At 36.1% G+C, this 22,057-nt stretch overlaps 1 protein-coding gene across 1 annotated transcript; it reads right to left on the bottom strand.

The window, feature by feature from the left end:
- Window positions 1–4,533: 4,533 nt before the first annotated feature.
- Window positions 4,534–7,082, bottom strand: LOC116261557 (protein LIFEGUARD 2-like). Its single transcript, XM_031640419.2, has 5 exons — window positions 6,948–7,082; window positions 5,686–5,854; window positions 5,368–5,481; window positions 5,047–5,204; window positions 4,534–4,950 (listed from the first exon to the last, which is right to left on the bottom strand). The coding sequence occupies exons 1-5, from the start codon at window positions 7,080–7,082 to the stop codon at window positions 4,753–4,755; spliced, it is 774 nt and encodes a 257-aa protein (XP_031496279.1). The 3' UTR covers window positions 4,534–4,752.
- Between the last annotated feature and the right edge of the window lie 14,975 nt (window positions 7,083–22,057).

Below are 22,057 nucleotides of genomic sequence, written 5' to 3'. Positions count from 1 at the left end.
AAATATGATGTCTGGATGAAAAATATCAAGTATTTGCAGACGTTGGGGTTATGGAACCTCGAATTTTTATTTCCACCTTACAAATGAACCAGTATTAAATACCAGAGATTTTAATAACAAACATTTTTTCATCAAATAATCAAATGCTACCTTAAAGGAGGAAATCAGCTGCCAGCAACACCAATTATTCAAATGCAGTTATACAGCCATTACCATTCGCCCGCACACACACACACATATATATATATATATATATATATATATATATATAGACACTCACACAAGAACAGAAAAATCAGCTGTTTCATTTGGTTACAGAACAAGAATAGCTGGTGAAGACTTGCTCAACCACATGCACTAAGCTCAAATTAAATTACAAAATAACACCAATATATGATCCATTATCATAACACACCAACCTGTAGAGAGAACCAAATCTGTGACCACGGGAAATAAAGGAATAAAATGATAGAGAAAGCACACGCATGGAGAAGCAGTCGGTTGCTACCTTCATATCAAAAAACCGTTTCAACAGTTACAGTCTCGTACAACGCAACAGATATGCGAAGCATTTTAACGATGAACCTGATGGTTGACAATGTTGGCACTCATTCACTATAATGTTCTTCATGATCTGGAAAGAGTTTAGCTTTTATTGCTGCAGCAGATAGTGCAGCTCCGACAGCAGCTTTATGACATAAATCTAAATTCCCGATCATTTAAATCATAAGTTATGATAACTGAGTTTGGACGTTGCACCTCAAAGCATTTTTTTTTTTGCCATTATCATGTGTATGATGTATTAATCTATTATTCATCCAATCACCAATCATAATAAAAATGGCATTTTCCAAATATAGAAGTTCTTCTTGGTATCCATAAGCTGCAGTTTGGTTGAGTTCTACCAGATCAGGTTGAATAGTTGGCCTCCTTTAACACAAAAGCCTAACCAACTTGAATTCATGATTAATTGTTCTTACTATATGTTGTAGCTTCCATCAATGCTTATAATTAAAAGTGGGAATCTCTTACAGCATTCAACTAAACACCAAAAGAAGTAAATAGCATATGGCATATGATACTGTTTTTTTTTCTTTCATTCATCAAATTCCTTCAGATCCCATTTTCAATATAGTTGGATTACTCGAATCCAAGTTATTTCCTAAGTATGGCATTGGTTCTCGTGACATGCCCGTAGTTCCAATTCACTTAGATGCCCTTAAATGCTTATCACAAGGACCAATGCCATACTTAGGAAATAACTTGGATTCCAGTAATCCAACCATATTGAAAATGGGATCTGAAGGAATTTGATGAATGAAAGAAAAAAGAAAAAAAGTATCAATGCCATATGCTATTTACTTTTTTTGGTGTTCAGTTGAATTCTATAAAGAGATTCCCACATTGATGGAAGCTACAACACAGTAAGAACAAATTAATTTTGAATTTAAGTTGTTTAGGCTTTTGTGTTAAAGGAGGCCAACTATTCAACCTGATCTGCTAGAAGTCTACCAAACTGTAGCTTATGGATACCAAGAAAGAACTTCTATATTTTGAAAGTCCCATTTATATTATGATTGATGATTGGATGAATAATAGATTAATACATCATACACATGATAATGCCAAAAAAAAGGTGCTTTGATGTGCAGCGTCCACACTCAATTATCATAACTTATGATTTAAATGATCGTGAATTTAGATTTATTACCAGATTTAGATTTAATTGTATCTTCACAGGATTGAATTAGAAAGCAAGAGAGAATAGTTAGAAACTTTTTTATTGCACGGATCAAGCTATAGTTTCAAAATTTTAATAGAGACCGGAATATAATTGTTCAAAATTTTCATATAAGTTAAATTACAATTTTTAAAATTTTATATGTAAAATCATGAATTTCTAAAAATCTGAGGGAACACCATGGCCCCTGCTGCTTGAACAACATTGCATCAAAAACCCGTCTTGGTGAGTCACGCACTCTCCACCCATCAAGAAGTGCTCCATGGATGCACTCTAATCATAGTAGTGAGGAATGATGTTCAATGGTTTCAGCTCCAACCTCAAAAAGGCTAGGAAGCAGGACAATCATCTCATTAATAACCTCCATTTATAAGTATTTGAAGATCTATCACAATCTTCAATACGGGACTAAAAATTTCTTAAGGTGTTACAATCCACCCTCCTTAAGGCACACACGTCCGCGCGTGTGAAACCCTAGGTCCGAGTGTTGAACCAGCTCTGGTACCACTGTAACAATCCAACCCACTTCTGGGCTCAGGCCCCTGGTTCAACGGTTCCCAACCCGCCACCTAGCAGTTTCGGTTCCAGCCTCAAAAAGGCTAGGAATCAAGACAGTCATCTCATTAATGATCCCCCCCAACCTCTTTTTAAGCCATTGAAGATCCTTCGCAATCTTTAATACATGATTAAAAATTTCTTGGGGTGTTACAGTTTCTCCCTGGTCGGACACCGGAAATATGTAATTTTCTGACCATGCATGCAAGTAAACTACAAGCACTAGCAGGGGAATACCCAGGGTTATACAGGAGCATAAACGGTTTCAAGTGCAACCCTCTGAAAACACATTTCAGTGTAGCTAAGACTCTTAGCAGCTGTGTGATGAATCCGGCGAGGGTTGTCGGATTTTTCTGCATTCCAGCGCTTGATTTCTGCGAGACGCTTTCATATCTCCCCACCAATTCTCTGGTTAACAGTCTCAACCTTCTTTTTTTAAAAGTTTGTTACTTATAATTTTTAAATTTTCAATTTCGAAAAACATTGTGTGTCCCTTATAAAATTTTTGGAAAACTGTTTTAGCCCTCTAAATAAAAATTTCTAGCTCTACCTTTACTTCCAACCAAAAAATGGGTGGGAAGATGAAGAAGGCACCTCGCAGAAATCAGGCATTGGAACACAGAGAAATCCCACAACCCTCCCCTAATTCATCACTGCTGCTAAGAGTTTATCTATATTGAAATGCATCCTCAACAGATTGCAATTAGAACTGTTTCTCCTCCCATTAGTGGGTGTTCTCCCACTAGTGCTTGCAATTTACTTGCATGGTCAAAAAATTACATATTTCCTGCATCCGACTGGGAAAAACCACTATAGCCATTTTAACATCATCCGTCATCATTATATATAATCCCCCTCCCTCCCTCCCTCTACTTTATATATATATATCTACTCTCTCTCTATCTCTCTCTTTTCAACCCGACGCAAAAAGTGAGAAATTCAGACAAGAAACCTGAAGGAAACTTGAGTGCGATGCACATGGAGGATGATGTAGATTTAGAAGCTTGGGATTCTCTATCATCGCTGGAAATAGTGGTGGTGCATGCGGTGGATTTTTGCACTTGTTATAGGTATCACCAGATTGTCGAATTTCAATTTCAACACGTGTGCACGCAAGGAACAAGGAAGTGAAACTCGGAGTAAAAGTTTTGTAGTAAGAAAAGAAAGAGAGATAGCCTCAAGATAATTTCAAACAAATTTTCTGATTTTTTTTCTAAATAAATTTCTCCAACTTTTTTTATTGGAAATCATGTCCACCTGGATCATGTCTTTTGAAAATAATTTACACCCAAATTTTTTGTGCAATATTATTCTTTGATCCTTGATGCCCTTAATCTCCCTTCTTCACTTTCAAATGGCATGATAATTTTATTTGCTAAGAAGCTACATAGATATAAATTTCATCTGTAAGTGATCTGAATCATTTATAAGGTAAACTGGAGAAATTAAAACCACTAAAAACAAAGGGTGGGTGCCTTCTACGTCCGCATTTGTGGGTATGTGATATATATATATATATATATATATATAGATATATATATATAGACACACACACCAATAAGTCACGGGTAAAAAACCAGACTCTTTAAATATTACATTTAAACTGTTTTTTTGAAATCTAACCTTACCAATGCTATTTTAAAGATAGGTTGATGCACAATATATAGTATGTTGACTATTTTTTTGTTTTAATAGGTTTTATAATAAGCAAAAATGAATGGCTCTCATAACTTCAACATTTTGATAATAAAAAAATCGATCTCTTTTCACAAAAAAAACTAGATTTAAAACATGTTTTATATCAAAATAATTTTCATAAATATGTTAGGATGTTTATCTTTTATTAAGATAACTTTTTAGCAAAATATAAAAGGGTTTGATTTTTGTTCCCGACATGAGTGTCAGGCTTTATAACGTTATCTTTGGTTTATGATGTGACTTTTTGGCGATGCTTAAAACCGCAGCTACAAATTATAAAAACTTGTTAAAACAACGGTTTAGAACCAGCACCATCCTCGCAAGCAGCTACCAGCCGTGCCCATAGCCACTGTGCCTAAAATTAGTTTGTGGTCAAGAGAGAGAAAGAGCCGACGAAATGAAAATTTATAAAAACAAAATGCGGGGACAAGGATTAAGAGAGAGAGAGAGAGAGAGAGAGAGAGAGAGAGAGACGCAATCATTCCGTGTACATAATTCACACACAACTCATTACAAATAATTTTTATTTGAAATTGTGCACATTATCTTCATCCTCGTTTTGGTAGGTGAAGAAAATGAATGACAAATTAAATGATAATGAATGAGTCACACACGCACATTCACACATGTACAGCGCTTCATATGATAAGAATACAAATGTAACCAACGTCACACATGGCCCACTGCACGAGGCAAATTGCGCCACCATGAAGAAAACGAAATGGCAGTAGTACTTCTGATTAAAATAAGAACTACACTTATGCCTTAAACGCGCTAAGCAGGCTGAGGAACAGGTTGATGACGTCCAAATAAAGACTGACTGAAGCCCAGATGTAATCGTCGTAGCTGTATCTCTTAATCAGATTATCCGTATCGTAGATTATGTATCCGCTGAAGATGATTGTCCCGAGAATCCCGTAGATCATGTTGGTGATTTTGCCGAACGGAAACAAGATCTGATCCAAACAAAATATCACCGGAATTCAAAACTTCAAGCCAAATTAAGATGAAAGGAAATGGAAGGATTAGGAATATTTGTATGAGCTATTTACCCGGATGATGCCAAAGCAAATGAGAGCAACCAATGAGCAGAAGAGGAAAGGCCCAAGAAATTTGAAATCGTGGCCGCGTCTTGCTGCCCAGAATGTGTAGAGAGTCAAGCTCACGACCAACGCTGCCGTCACGCTTGCCGCTTCCAAGATGACCCTGCCTGCTCCAACCAATGTAAGGGATTCAATGAAATTTACTTGAACGCTATTCAAATTACATTAAAAATATGTGGCGATTCGACGGCAGGTCAAGGTGACCCGGCCTACTCCAATCAAGCAAGACAAGTTGCAGAAAGTTCATGGAGAGAATGGGGTTTAACTTACCGCTGGTGAAGGCACAGATGAAGCCCACGAGGAAGCTCATGGAAACTGTAAAGAAACCGAGCAGAAGAAAATTGAACGGGTGCTTTTGCCGACAGAAGTACATGGGGAGCAGAACTGAACCAGCCAAAACAAAGAACAACGTAAATTCAGTCAGTAAATTTCTTAGAAACAGAACTGGCAGCAGATTCAAGAAAGAATCGTCAGGAATACAGAAAAGTAGAGAAATAAGAAACGGGTGAAAGGTGCGGCGCAGCAGGAAGAGATGGAAAACCAAAAATTCTTGCACGAAACACAAGAAAAAATGAGAGCAGTACTCACTAACGAAAGGTAAAACAAGGCTGACAATGTAGATGGCAAGTCCGGAGGTCGTCGTGACTAAGTAGTCCGCTATCGGATGAACGGCCACAACAATGGCACAGACCGCGACGGTGAGGAGGATCTGCACGGTGAGGATGGAATAGATCTTTCGAATGAATGCCCATGAGAGAGAGAGGACAATGGAAGATCAGCAAGATAAAATTGGGGATGGAGAGAGGGTGGGATGGAAGGATTTTATAAGTCGCGAGGAGAGGTTGGTTCCATGGACCTTCCAGTTTCCTTCATGTTGGACACAACTGAAAAATCTCAGGATGAAGGTGTATGCTTATAGGGCCGGGTTGAGGTTCGGGCTCGAAAAACTTGGTTCGTATCAGCTTGATAAGAGCCCGATAACATTTAAAAAAATATTTTTTATTATTACTAATATATATTTTATTATTAAAGATATATTTTATAGTAAAAATTATTTTGTATTTTGTATTTTTAAAATATTTTTTATTTTGAACCCGGTAGGGCTGTGCCGGGCTTGGACCCGATTTTCAGCTGTTGGGCTCGTGCCCGACTTTCAGACATCGGGCAGCCTGGACCCGGTTCTTACCGGGTTAGACCGGCTCCACCTGATGACCACTGTGAGTGTGTGTATGTGTGTTTGAAAGAGAGAGAGAGAGAGAAAAAAAAAAAAAAAAAAGAGAGAGAGGTCAATGGGAGATTGCAGAAAAATTTGCGGATGGAGAGAGAAAGGGATGGAAGGATTTTATAAGTAGCGATGAGAGTTTGGTTCGATGGACCTTCTAGTTTCCTTCATGTTGGCCACAACTGAAAAATCTCATAATGAAAGCCTCTGCTTATAGGGCCGGGTTGCTAATGGGGCCCACCACCATGAGGGAAGGTTGCTTGCATGATTGCATCTGCCTCCCTTTCTTGCCCTACAGAACTGCTGATCCTTTCCGACCGCCCGGAAGGTTGCTTGCGGCCGCTTCCATTTCTTGTTCAACGCCTTTTTTTTTTTTTTTTTTTTTTTTTTTTTTTTTTTCTTGTTCTTTTTAACATAGGAGGAGAACCATCCATTTTTGCCGCTGCTGCCGGGCCTGTCGGAGCTCCACTGACTGACTGACCGCCCGGCAGCAGCAGTGAAGATAGGTGGATTGTTTCATCCATCTATTCCTTCCTTCCACCTCACCACCATCACAGGGGCAACTTTCGACGACTTGCTGAGACACTAGTAGTCCACCCTTCTACTCCTTCCCACCCTCCCTCCTCACCATTATCGCAAGGGTGGCTGTCAGGGGGCATCCCCGATGTTGGTGAGCAGGCCCACCAGCATCAGGGATTCCTCGGGCACCTACTCTTGTGTAGGGGGGGTTGGGGGAGGCACCTGGGCCTTTTGCTTCCTCCATTCCAGCAAATTGAAAAAAAAAAAAAAACTTTAAAAAAATTAAAATTTTTAGTTGTGTCATGGATTAGAATTCAGTTTGATCCCGCACAAATCGACAAGTTAAACTGTTCGGCCCACCTGTGAAAGTAAAATCCTGGTGCTCCTATGGTGGTGGTGGGAGGAAGGAAGAGGCAGAGAGCCAGGGACTTGTACAAGGGAAAGGTTGGATTGATGAGAGAGAAATTGTGAAAAAACATAAAATAAAATAAGACGGCATAAGGGTCGTTCCATTTCAAGATTGTCGGTCTTCATCAGCTGTCTATTTGACTAGTGTCTACTCAAATGATTTTCCTTTTTGTTGAAACAAGTTGCGCTCCCTGACGAGAGCACGAAGTTTCATATTTCATGCGGGACTTGCTTAAAGAAATATATAACTAGTTCATTGAAAAAGTTTTTCTACACATATACGTTATAAGGAGACATTAATTTATCCACCAAAAGAAAACCATCACAAATTATGATTCTGCTATTGCATTAGACATGACCTTCAGGAGCGCAACACACCATTCTAAGCCCGTTACCACAAATCGTGTGGCTGATTCATATCAATAAGGACCAGAATAGCAAGAGACAATGATGAAGATACGAGACACCAAATGTTTTGCCAAGGACATGCCAAAAATGTGACATGTCATGAAACTTTTACAACCAAAAAAGCCCAATGACCCCCTTTCTCAACTCTTGAAGTTCTGGGTTACGTCAAGAATTTGGGTAGGGTATTCAAGGGATGTCACTATCCCATTAATTGCAGTCTTGAAAGAGTAGCATCCACAAAAATCAAACTAACGAGATGTCACTTATCCGACTAGCTATGCTACCTATCGTCACAAAGACATTTATAAACAAAAGTTCTCATTTTTTTTTCCTCATACAATTTGCTTCTGCCGGTTTGCAAGAGGCTAAGCTACCCCTCCTTCCCACTTCCCCAATGTCGAGGGTTGCTTGGGGACCTCACATACAGATCAATTAATAGTACACGTATATAGCAGAGACTCTTTTTCCCTTCCGGGATGTACAGTAGATGCCATGACTAGAGCAAATTAAACCAATCACTCTGCTGCAGCTGTGAACTACCAATTTCCATTGCCTTATCCAAAAACTGGACATGTTTTTAAGGTTGGCCACCGGGCAGGGCTGCCACCCGGCACTCGATACCTCACCGGACTTGGGCCCAGGCTCAGATGGCCCGATAAGTCTGGTTGGGATCGATAATTTTTTTTAATTATTTATTTTATTAGTTATATATGTATAATATATATTACGATTAATTATATTTATATATTATTTTATATTAAAAATATATTTTTTAATTTAATCAAGCCGGGCTCGAGGTCAGGTTTTAATGGTCGAGCGGAGCCCAGGCCCAAGTTTTGGGTATTGGGCTAGCCGGAGCCCGGCTCCTTGTCGGGCCAGGCCAGGCCGATGCCTAGGCTTGGGCCTGTTCTTTCAGTACCTAGAAATATTGCAATAACCATCAAAGGGAAACATGATACATGTAGCGTTGCCATGTAACAGGAAGCCGATCTGAAGAGAATCTTCAGGACTTCATAGCTCGACAACAGACAGCAAGAACAAATTTTCACCCATCAAATGCCTAAAAGTGTTACACAATTCTTGATGGCCCCAACCAAAGTGGGTTGATAGGGGTAAGAATAACCACCATGTGTTTGGCATGAATCACAAGTCAGAGGGAAGAGGGGCTTTACTTGAGATGCATGGATTTCAAGATATAGATTAAGTATGGTTAATCCTTGTATCTTCCAAGCATATGATTTCATATCAAGAATTTAAAATCCACAAATTAATTTAAGATCTAAACTAACACAACAGGCCCTTAATGTTGGCTAAGATTGTGCGTTTTTCAAATATCAGCTACTTTGTCTCATGCAAATTCATATTAATGAGCCTTTGGATGAGTTCACGTTTGAACTGACATACCCTTAGTGGTGGCTAAGGTCGAGTGGGCCAGTTTCTTAATTATCAGCTATTCTGACTCACCCAATTTCATATTAATGAGCCGTTGGATAAGTTCAAGCTTTATTCGAAGTATAGGAAAGAGTTGTTTCCTCTCTCTTTCTCTTTCTCTCTCGCAGATGCAATTTCCGGCTTCCAGCAGATGTTGTCTTTGTCACCTTCATGAGGAAACAACCTCACAATTGTGCAGTAATAAAAAAAAGTATGCTTGCATTTGAAATATGTGGATACCATTCTATGCGATATAGTCCAATCGTTTTCTTAAACCATTTTTGGTTTAACTCATCCTACCTACATGTACAAATAGTTACAATGTTTCCCGTGTTTCATACCCGGTTTTCTGTATCCAGAAGCAATATAATAAAGTCATGAAATGACCATGATCATTTGATGGATGAAATTATACATATGTAGCTTCTCGACAAATAAAATTAGCGTGTACACTGTTTGAAAGTGAACAAAGAAGATTAAGGCCAATAAAGATCAATGTGAAATTATTCAGAAGGTATGATCAGGACATCCCAATGAGAAAGTAACAGGAAGTTTATTTATCATAAAATCAGGCAAATTCTTTGTAATTACCTTGAGTCTCTCTCTCTCTCTCTCTCTCTCTCTCTCTCCCCCCCCCCCCCCCAAAAGTCTTTGGGGGCTTACTTGGAGTTTCATTGTGTGTGTGTGTGTGTGCATGTGCGTTTAAAGACTAATAAGAGTCACTTTTATCTAACCTAGGGAATGCATAAAATTCGCCTCCACAATTTTTGCTGATATCACAAAACTATTTGCAAGAATGAGTTCTGTATGTAAAAAAAGATGTAAGGTTTCTAGTAAATAATGAATGGGAGTAATAATAAAATCCCGCCGCCTAGATGAGAGTGGAAGTACCCCTTTTTCCTTGCCTCTATTGTCAAGGTTAATTGTGTTTAGTATACGGATAGTTGTCAATTGGGTTTACTACAAAAACAAAAGAAGTCGTAAACTGGCGTGTCTATACCGGGAGGGTTCGTGTGCATAGTTATCAGTTACCTACAGCAGTGAAATATATCACCGGTACATTCCCACCTCATGTGCCATAGGAATATAATATCCACTAAAATCGAACTGATAATGAATGACCTGAATAGCTTTGCTATACTGTTGGGGCAGTTTAAAATGTACAAGTAAAAAAAATTAGGAATCTCTATATGCAGCAAAGAAATCTTTTTAGAAATTGGAATTTAGAAAGTAAAGAATCTTTTCAGTAAGGAAAGAAATCTTATTAGAAGTGATAATTCAAAAAGATAAGAATGAATCTTTTCATTTAGGAAGAAATCATATTAGAAATTTGAATTGAACAACCCGATGATACGTAAAATTCACGTAGCCTCCCGTCTTTCATATTATGGTCAAAGTGAGAAGGTAGTAAAAAGGTTCATGGGTCCAACTTCTCCTGGCTATATAAACTCCCCTCTTCCTTTCCTCTTTTCTTCCTCAAGCATTTTTTCTGAGCTTCCACCGTCCTCTCTTTTTTCTGCTAACCTTCCACGTTTCATTTCACTTCTCATCTCCCCTTCTTGCCACTCTCAATAATCTAGTGCACCTTTCTCCCATTTCTAATTTTCTACTATCCTCATATACATATATATATATATATATATATATATATATATATATATATATATATATATATATATATATATATTATTTTCCTGCCATTTCCTTTCAGTTTAGTTGGCGTAAAGTGTTGAATTCTGGTTATATTTTTTCCATTTGGCAAGATCACCAAATGTGACCTTTGGGGACGTTCTGACGGAAAAACACTTAAAGAAGTGTCTAATGGATCTGTCCCAAATATTAGAGTGCACCAAATATTAGAACAGGTTCATGGAACACTAAAACTATTGTTCCATGAACCTACCTCAATATTTGAGATAGATTCATTGGACATTTCCTACACCTTCAGGAATATCGGGACAACCATCTTCAGCAGATGCATAATCTACAGTACAAACAACCTGATCATGAGATACTACTACAACTATTTCATTTGGGCTTTAGTTAGTAAATGCCTATCATGTTTCAATCCGAATTTCCCAAATAAGAGAGAGAGAGAGTCAGGGACAGAGAAAGAGAAAGAGAGGCTTTTACCATAAATTCCCAGTTCTAAGTTTTTAGTTGATGCTCCTCATCAACAAGCCACCTAAGATGAGATGAGATGAGATGAGATGAGGTGAGGGAGCTGCGCATTCCCCATTTCAATCCTCACTAATTTTTTTTTTCACTTTTTCTCTTCTTTAGCTTTCAACATGCCCAAGTTTAGATGCCCAGAAAACCTCTCTTTCTAATCCAAATTATGAAAAGGCCCTAACGGATGAAAGCTCTTTTTCATGTGATGTTCCTCCCTTAAGGAGGAAGGATAATACAGTTATCTAACTTGGACAACATTACAGGCCAAATTACCATATTAAGAATCAGATTGACGTTCTTTCGGCACTGCTGACACAGGCTGTTTCTTTGGTCACTACTGCTCAGAAAGAGTGGGTCGGATTTCTATGTTCCTTTTACTTCAAAGACAGGGAGAGAGAGCGAGGGAGGAATACCTGCGGAGATAACTAAACTTTACAGTCACACTGGTGATGAATCTAGACGACCAGCGGTACTACTATTCAATAGTAGTAATAGTACTGCTGATTGCCTTGATTCGTCGCTGCCATGACCATGCTAGTTAGCTATCTCCTATGGGCATGCCCTCATTCCGCCAGAAATTCTGCCTCGTCTCTCTTCCTTCCTCCCTGATCTCTCTGAAGCAAAAATAACAAAGAAATCCAACCCACTCTTTCTGGGCAACAGTACTGAAAGAAAAATCTCTTGTTAGCTAACTGTCAATCCAAGTTTTAATATGGTAATTTAGTGTATAATGTTCTCCAAGTTGGATTACAGTTTTACCCTGCCTCCTCAAGAGGGAAATGTCACCGGAAAAAGAACTTTTCATCCATTAGAGCTCTTTTCTAAGAGAATATGAGAAGTATTTCATCTTACTGCTGAGAGGAAAAGTGAAAGCTCTCATTAAGATCTTTTGCCATTGGGTGTAGGAAGAGAGAAGTTTTATGGGTATTTAAAGGATGACAAGGTTAAAAGTTAAAAAGAAAAAATGACAGTGAGGATTGAAATAGGGAATGTGAAGTTTCCCACCCCTTCCTGCACAGTTTCGATTCTCTCTTATTTCATCTTATCTGAGGTGAATTGCTGATGAGGAGCTAGCACAGACTAAAACCCTAAACTAGAGATTTATGATAAAAATGCTTCCTTTTCTCTCTCCCTCTCTCTCTCTCTCTCTCTCTCTCTCTCTTTCTCTCTCTCTCATTTGGGAAATTCGAATAGAGAAACACATGAAACTGATGGAATGGCATTCTTGGTTTTACCAAAAAACTGACATCATATGCAAAATGTAGAGCCAAGCGATTGCAGTCCTTACCTAGCATATCTACAGCATTTATTTTTCTAGAAACCATCTTTCAATCACAACGAAGAAAGAAAGTGGAGCTAGAGAGTAAATGTAAGGAATTCCTTCTGGCTAAAAGGAAAGCATTTCTGTACCATCAAGAACAACAGCAAAATGAAGAAAAGGTATACGAAGTGGGATTGATAGATAGTGACCGCGATAATTACATGAACTACTGACCGTATCATGAGCTAGAATCCATTTCAGAGAATAGCTCCCTATGCCATGCCTGTGATTCTTGCTGAATCCCCTTTCTTTATGTTCATCATCACTTTAAAGATAAGCTTACACAAACAATTATAGAATAATGGGTCTGAAATCTTCGATGTGAGGAACGTATTAAAACATGAAAATGAGAACAAAATGTTCACAACTTCTTGTGTTTGCTATCTTCTTATCTAACCCCAGGGGCCTGGACGCCTTGTCATGAAACCAATAGGTAACACCATAACTCCCAGTAACAACAGTTCCCTCCGATTGAATTTCAGAACCACATTTGGGAGAAAGTTGGTATCGAGGAGTTGGATGATTTTTCTGAAATAATTTACCTTCCCTGCAACTAAAAGTGTTTCCTTACCACCCGTTGATGTCTCCATGAATCTCCGCTGCAGCACCGAGCGAGTCTCTGTCTCTCTCCGTCTCCACTCTCTTCTTCTTGTTCTAATTCTTCTTCTTCTTCATCAAGATTTTAGGATCTATTTTATGCAGTGTAGGGATGAATGCATTCAATAGTTTGTCAAGTACTTCAGTTATGCTACTTGTTTTTAGTTAAATCTTGTTCAACATATTGCTGTAAATTAGTAATACGGTGCCTGATTATGTTGCTCATACAATTTTTAATAGCATAACTTAGATTCTTTCATTTTTGAATTTAGGATCAGAGTTTCTTTGTGATTCAATTCCATACCTAGTTTAGGAGTAGTTTATGCTGGTTGGTTAGACCTTCTTGTGTCCAATCTGTTCTAGCTAATTCAATTGGTCTGTCTTGATTTTAGTTTATTCAACCTTGTTTCAATCAATTCTGCAGAGTGTTTTTCAGTAGTGTTATTGCTTTGGTTAACGTGAAACTAGGTTCTTTAATTCTATCTGAAATATTAGTATTTTCCTTTTAATGTGCTAATAGTTCAATGTTTGCCCTACTTTAGCTTGCTATGTCATGTTAATTTTTGTTGTGTTTCATTAATTGTTATCTCATTCATTAATTCTGTCGATGGTGTTATTTTAGATAAAGATATAATTTTACAATACAATTCAAATCTCAGTTCACATATGTAAAATTAAATAACTTGTGGCAATACAAAGTGAATCCGTGCACTAGTTATGTTTACCGAACTTTACATATAGAGAGTCTGGGTCGAACTCTGGCTACAACTATTTGACTATTAATTTATCTAGTCAAAATCTAGCAAATTTACAATAGAATCTAGAGAACAAAAATCCTCATACTCAAAAGAAACAAGTTCTATTACAACAATTAAAGTTTTATGTAGTTTTAAAATATGTAATGATGTTGCACAAACACTCATACAAAATGTTCCAACTAGCAAGAACAAATAACGTAAGAGTAGTGGCCATTTTGAGACACTAGAACTCCATCTTCAATGGTGATTCAAATTTTTTCAACATGTGTGGCCGTCATTCTCCTTGTCATTGCTCTACTTCTCTTTTCAACAAGTTGTGAATTGTCCAAGAAAGAATATTTAACTACATAATACGTTAAAAAACAAAATGGCAACTACACATCGTTGCCCTGCGAAAACGAAGACACTTTCTACGTAAATTAGTGTAGGTATGTGCTAGTTAGTTGCTAATACAAAATGCAAACAGTATTTCGTGTCATATGTGACAAACGAGTCTACGACTTGGTTAATGCTGATTAACCCAAGCATAGACTAGTGCACTTGTTCTTTCTTACGTGAACTCAAAATACGCAACCCACTATTTTAAATTGCTAAAATACAAAATGATCCTAAACCTAATAAATTAAATACTACAAAGACATAAATTTTGAAGAATAATAATCTAAACCAATGAACTACAATGAGAAATACACTAAAATAACAAACATTCAAGTAAATTGTGCACTCTCTCTCTAGAACAATTCATATTTAAAAAATAAGTACATCTATACTCATTAACAACTACTTCTCATCTAAAACTATTTTTTAACAAAAGATAACCATTTTTATACCAAATTACACTACAAATTATAAAAAATATAATAAAAACTTAGACAACACTAATTTCAGAATTTTTCTCTGTAAAACACAGAAAATAGTAATGAACAGTTTGCACCTTGAAATTAACTACAATTAGCTACTAACAACTCGTATGCACCTAAAAATGACTTTATATTTAAGGTAACTATCTACTATGATTAAGAAAACAATATTTGAAATAAAACGCACAATTAACAGCTGCAAATACAACCCCACTTACCAGCAGACCTCTAAACTCTGTAAATAGAAAACTATTTAAATCTAAATTGCTACCTTGACTAAAATACAGCCACATATCTAAAACATAACATAAAAACTAATTCTGACATGTGATTACTCTGAAAATAATTAAATTCAAAAGTTAGTATATAAACTACAAAGCTACAACATGAACGACATTAATCATGATAAATAGTTAGGTAGACTATAATTGGACTATGCTATAAATCTGAAATTGCAGTAATGCGTACAGACAAAATTGAGTATTTCTAATTATTTACAGCTAGCTTTCGTTTAGAAACTAATCTAAATAACATATTATTCACTAATTTACCGACCTATAGCAGAAATTGGAGTAAAACATGCTAACGAACATGATAAAATATGCATGCACTACACAAACCAAAAAATACAGAGGACAACAGTTCACAATATTAGATTAGCTATAAATGAAGTTTAACAACTATATTTATATCTAAAACTAATATGATTGAAAGATAACTATTCATCCTACTATTCTATAATAGAAATTTCAGTCAAAATACAATTAGCAACAAACTAATATGCATACACACTAATCTCAAATTAGACAATGCAATAACGAACAGCTTCCACTTTTAAACTATCTATAACTAATGTGACAACTAACAATCACAAAATAAATGAAAGTTAATTATTTTACATTAGACATTACCACTAACTAGTGTAGACTACGTCACTAGAATAAGTAAAAATAAAAACTAAACGAGAAACCAATAATACTTATGAACTAAATTCATGAACTAAGTTAAGATTACCTAAAGAGGGATAAACAAAGAAAATAATCACGTTTAAAAATTAATAATAATAATAATAAATTAGACTACATACCAATGGTATCAACTACCTAGAGTGCAGTTCACATATTAAAATCGATCATGCAAATCAGTTAAGGACCATAGTTGTTCCAATCAAATATATTTGCATGATCATACATAGATCTAAAATTCTTTTGCTAAAAATGCATTTAAATTTGGATATGACTTGTAGAATTACATATATGGACACATACACACACACACACACACACATATATATATAATTGTGACTTTGCTAACTGATGCATCTGAATCGTATGATGGTATGACATAATCTTGCACTTGCTTTGGTCGAGTATATATATATATCCATGCATGATTAATGGTAGCACAGAGACTTAGATTTGCTTCTAGCTTGGCTTGAGACATATGTATGTGTTTGTGTTTTACAAAATTGTCTGAATTATTATTTGAGAAACAAAACTCTGTGCTAATGAATGTGATGCATGTGTTTGTGAACGCATGATTGAAATTGACCTTAATGGCTATAAAATTATATTATGCCATCATCAAAAACTGGATTTGGATATGACTTGTAGAATTACACATATGCATACATACATACACACACACACACACACATATATATATATATATATATAAGTGTAACTTTGCTAATTGATACATTTGAATCGTATGATGCTTATGACATAATCTTGTATTTGATTTGATCAAGTATATACATCAATGCGTGATTAATGGTTGGCCATGGACTTGGATCTAGATCTAGCTTGGCTTGAGACATATGTATGTGTTTGCATTTTACAAATTTGCTTGAATTTTTATTTGTGATCCAAAACTGTGTGCTAATGAATGAAATGCATGTGGTTGTGAACATATGATTGAAATTGATCTTAATGGCTAGAAACTCGTATTATGCCAATTATGTAAGTTCAGACACTATATATAACTTTGTGTTCACCACATGTAATGAATGAATCATATAAGCATTGAAAGTGTGTTTAACTATTTAAACTACACATTGAATGCTCATAATGATTAATGCATATTTGACTTGACCTTAAATGGTCCGAACTGTTTAGAGGAACATGGTGACACGTGCTGAGTAGGGCCAATAATAGTCACCTCGGTTTTTGGTTGTTTGTTGTTGTTGTTGTTGTTTCTGCGATGCATTTATTTGAACATGATTGTTTAGGGGTGACCCATTTCCCTGCCACAAGATTTGGAGAACATCCCTTCAATTTGTCTTTTTAAAGGCCGGCTCAATGGAGGAAGACAATTAATTGATTTGTATGTCTAGTACTAGCACTTAAGTTGTTTATGTTGATAATATTTTTTGTTGTACCTATGGACACTATATAAAACAAAAATAGTTGTGTGAATAAACTAGAGCCAGAAGGGTTATCACCCCCATAGTGCCCACAATTTGTTGGCAAGAAAAACTAAATGTTGTTGCAAGCATACCAACTAATAATTAATATTGCATGTATGCATACATATATTTTAATGATTGTACCGTGAATACTTCTTGTTGTAAAGTGCTTTAACTTCCATATGCAAACATATTTGACATTGACAGCAACTATTAACTCTAACGGTTTCATGTTCTAGTAAAAAATTGACCAAAACATTAGGGTCCTTACAAACCCACGAAGGCTGGCTTCATTCGAGGCTTCTCCACCTGCTGGCCCTTTCCCATGTGGCCTTGATTCCCAAACCACCAAGTGGAGGGAACTCCTCAATGTCTATTGTAGGCGAAAATGTGGGTCCTAGATATAACTTATATCCAAACCCCGAATAATTTATGCAAAGAAAAACCTATAGAGTCTCGATGTCCAAAATAATTCTTAATAATAAACTTGACAAAACTTATTTAATTAAAGTTTAATCACCAAACCAACAAAGTTCACAAGTGATCTCAACAACCGATGAGGTAAGTGCACCAAGTATACTTAAATGATATACTTGCATTATTTGTCAAGATGAAACTTACAAAAGTGAGGTACAATAACTCACCTCTACAAACTCACATAGTGAGCTATCACCCAAGTATCCAACATATTTGCACTTGATCACACACTTGAAACTCTCACACTCGAGCTCACAAAGTGAACGCATGAACTTACTAAACTCTTGCTCAAGACACTGACCACTCTATTGATGGTAGACACAAAGGCCAACACTCCTATTAATAGAGTTTGAGAAGGTCGGTGGAAAAGGTTCCACCACTTTCTAATTACTTTTTATTATTTTTTATGTTTTTATCATTAGTCACTGACTTAAAAGAGGAGGCTTACGATTTTTCGAGAGAGTTGGCAATGACTCTTTACAATATCCCCCTCATTACTGTCTCTCTACTTATGATTCCTAACATTCTTTTAAGCTTGGTGAATGTTTGCATTGGCAAGCCTTTGGTAAAAATGTCAGTGACTTGATCTTTTACAACGATTAACTATAACTAAATCTCTTTTTTGAGTACCTTCTCTCTGATAAAATGATGTTCCACCTTGATATGTTTCGTTCAAGCATGGAAGACAGGATTCTCTGCAAGTCTAATTGCACTTTAATTAATGCAGTAGAGTTTCACTACATAATTTAAATCTTCTTTAATGTCTTTCAGCAATTGCATCAATCACACACATTCTTGTGCTTGAGACACTGCTCTATACTTTACTTTTGTTGTAGACAATAAAACTGTCAGCTGTCTTTTACTGCATCATGAAATTGCACCACTTTCAAGACTGAATGTATGTCGAGCGGTTGATCTTCAAGTTGATAAGTCTCCAGCATAATCTGCATCAAAATGACCAACAACTTGATAGGTTGATCTTTTTCCATAAAGTATACCAGGTCAGGAGTTCCTTTGACATAACTTAATATTTTTTTCACTGCTTCTAAATGTGGCGTCCTTGGAGCTCGCATGAATCTGCTCACCACACCAACTGTATCGGCAACGTCTTGTCTTGACAATGTTAAGTAGATTAAGCTTCCAACTAGTTGTATGTACATAGTGACATCTTCTAGCTTGTCTCCTTCATCAATTCTAAGTTTTGCATTTATCTTAATTGGTGTTGAGATATGTATGCGATCGTGCATACCATACTTATGTAGTAAGTTACAAGCATACTTTTTTTTTACTTAAAAATAATTATTTAGATTCATAATCAATTTGCAATCCAATGAAGTGTCGCAATTACCCCATCTCTTTCATTTTGAATTTCACTGTGAGATGTTCACGAATGAGATTAATTGCTTCCTTGTTATCTTCAGTAATAATTAAATCATCAACATAAATTAACAAAAGAGTAATCTTCATACCTCTTGTCTTGTTGAAGAGACTCAAATCTGCTGAGGCGACTTGGAATCTACTAAACACCAAAAATTCAGTTATTTTCCTATACCATGTTTTAGATGCTTGCTTCAATCCATATAGTGCTTTTCTTAGTTTGCAGATGTAGTCTGGCTTGTTTGGAAACTTGAATCATTCAGGCTGCTCCATATAGATTTCATAATCGAGATTTTCATGCAAGAAAGCATTCTTCACATTCATTTTCCAGTAGCTTCCAAGACATGCTTGCCCGCTAGCTATCAACATACATATAGATGTGATCTTCATAACATGATTAAAAATTTCTTAAAGTCAATGTTATACTACTGTGAAAATTCTCTCGCAACTAGTCGAGTCATATATCTATCAACTGAGTCATATACTTTTCTTTTTATTTTGTAAACCCACTTATAAGTAATGGGCTTTACCCCTGCTGGCTTTGATATGAGCTCTCAGGTCTCGTTATGCTCTAATGTCTTCATTTTATCTTTCATTATAGTTTGTCATTTTTCGACATCTTTTGATTTCTCAAAAGAAGCTGACTTGATTTCCTTCATGATGGCATAGTCTGTGTTTGCATTCTTGGGATTTGGTTTGAGTATTCTTGTCGGTCTTCTTAATGTTATAGATGCTTCTTTTAGCTTTTTAACTTGTGATGGTCTTTCTTCTTCTATAATTTGTTGTTGAACAGGACTAACTGTTCTCCACAGATCTCTCGTTCTTCTCGTATTGGGCTATTTTCAGGCATTTGAACTTGTTGATTTGATCATCTTGCTTTTGTGTCTTTCAGCTTAGGCTTTCATTGATTTATCTCAAATATTATTTTGTTTCAAACAACTTCCTCAATAACTGGAGAGTCTGGAAGTGCCTTATTTTCTTCTGACCACCAAGATGATGCTTCATCGAATATGACATCCCGAGAAATATAAATTTGTCTTGTGCTAGGATTAACACATCTCTATCTCTTCCAATATTGACCATATCAAACAAAAACACACCTTTGTGCCTTCTTGTCGAATTTAGTCTTGTGTTGCTCAGATAAAAAACATAGCATGTACAACCAAAGACTCTAAAATAACTCACAGATGACTTCTTTTTATGGAGCATTTCATATGGAGACTTAAAATTAAATCTCGGCAATGATAATCGATTAATTACGTGGACAGTTGTGCTGACACACTCGGCCCAAAATCTTGGTGGCATGTTCTTTGTATGCATCAAGCTTTAGCATATTTCTTCTATATTACGATTCCTTCGTTTTGCCACTCTATTTTGTTGAAGTGTATAGGCACATATAAATTACCTTCAAATATCATGTTGTCTCGTATTTGCCATAAACATGTCAGATGTATTTTTGCCACTAATATCGGTTTTTAGACACCAAAACACCAAACTTTATACCCAAGTTTTTTTCTCACCATCTGATAAAACTCCTCAAACTTTTCAATTGCTTCAAACTTTTCTTTTATGAAATAAACCCAAGTATATGTCAAAAAATCATCAATAAATGTGATAAAATACCACTTTGCGTTTGACTAATGGGTTTGGTACTTTCTCGAATACATTTAAATGCACAAGCTCAAATGGTGCTTTTGCTTTATACTTTTGATTCTTTGAATGACCTCCTATGCATCTTTTCATATTGACATCTGAGGCATACTTTGTCTATTCGTACCTTAAGCTTTGGCAGGCCCATCAACTGCCCTTTATTAGAAATATCTTGGAGTTTGTTATATCCAACATGAACAAGTCTCTCATGCTAGATATCAGAAGTGTCATGCTTCTTTGTTTTGTTAATATATGTTGTTTTTGCTGATAAAACATATATTAATTGAACTCTTCTTCATTCAAATGTGGGAGTTCCCTGAACATCTGCGTCTTTATAAAAATTTCACATCTTTTGGGTTGAACAATACATAGTGACCTAAAGTTGTAAGTTGTGGCACAAACAACAAGTTCTTACTCATTCTTGAAACATGACAAATGTTCAGTAAAATCTGGTCTTTACCAATGTTAGCTACAACCTTTGCTTCTCTAATACGTGCCACTGGGAGCTTTGTGTTGTTAGCAGTAACAACTCGATTTCCATCATATTCTTTCATACTTGCAAACTTGTTCTCATCACCAGTCATATGTTTTTACCTTCCAGAATCAATTATTCAATCATTTTGATAATTGATATTTTCTTTTTTTACTTTTATAGTTTTTATATGAGCAGAATTACGTCTTTCTTGTTTAAATCCTCTTTAACCTCCATTGAATACAGAAACAAACTTTTCTGTGCAGTCTAATTAACTCACCCATACTGCTTACTTGTCATGACTGCATCTTCTTCATCTAGTTTGACTCTACAGTCATGAGCAAAATGACTTAATTTTTCACATCTAACACATTTCTTTTTTGGTCTCCACTGCTGTGTAGTTTCTCTTGTTCTCTTATTTATATTTTTCTCTTTTTTCGGCAACATTTCTACTTTGAAACCTAATGACCGACTTAGCTGGTCAACATGATTTCTATCCTTACTAAGTAAAGCTTCTTCATTATTTACTTTGAGTAAAAGCCCAGTCATTTGCTTTGCCAATGTTTTTTTATTGATAAAAAGATTCTCTAACTCCAACAAAGTTGGTTGAACTGATAGCCTTGAACATCAATTATAAAACTGCTAAATTCTAGACGAAGTCCACAAACAAGAATTCTCTGCACACGGGCCTCACTAATCTTAGACTCAAGGTCAATTTGAGAAATCTCTCTATAGATGTTTTTAACTTTTATAAAATACTATGATATAAACATGTTTTCCTGTGTTAATGTAACTAACTCATTTTCTAATAGTTGTAGGCGAGCATTATTAGCTCGAGAAAATAGTGTTGCAAAAGCATCTTTTGCTTTTTTAGGAGTCTT

This window comes from Nymphaea colorata, chromosome 1, assembly GCF_008831285.2.
Source record: "Nymphaea colorata isolate Beijing-Zhang1983 chromosome 1, ASM883128v2, whole genome shotgun sequence".
In the NCBI taxonomy this organism is placed as follows: Eukaryota; Viridiplantae; Streptophyta; class Magnoliopsida; order Nymphaeales; family Nymphaeaceae; genus Nymphaea; species Nymphaea colorata.
Note: the sequence above shows the minus strand (reverse complement) of the source record. Positions and strands in the feature narration are given on the sequence as shown.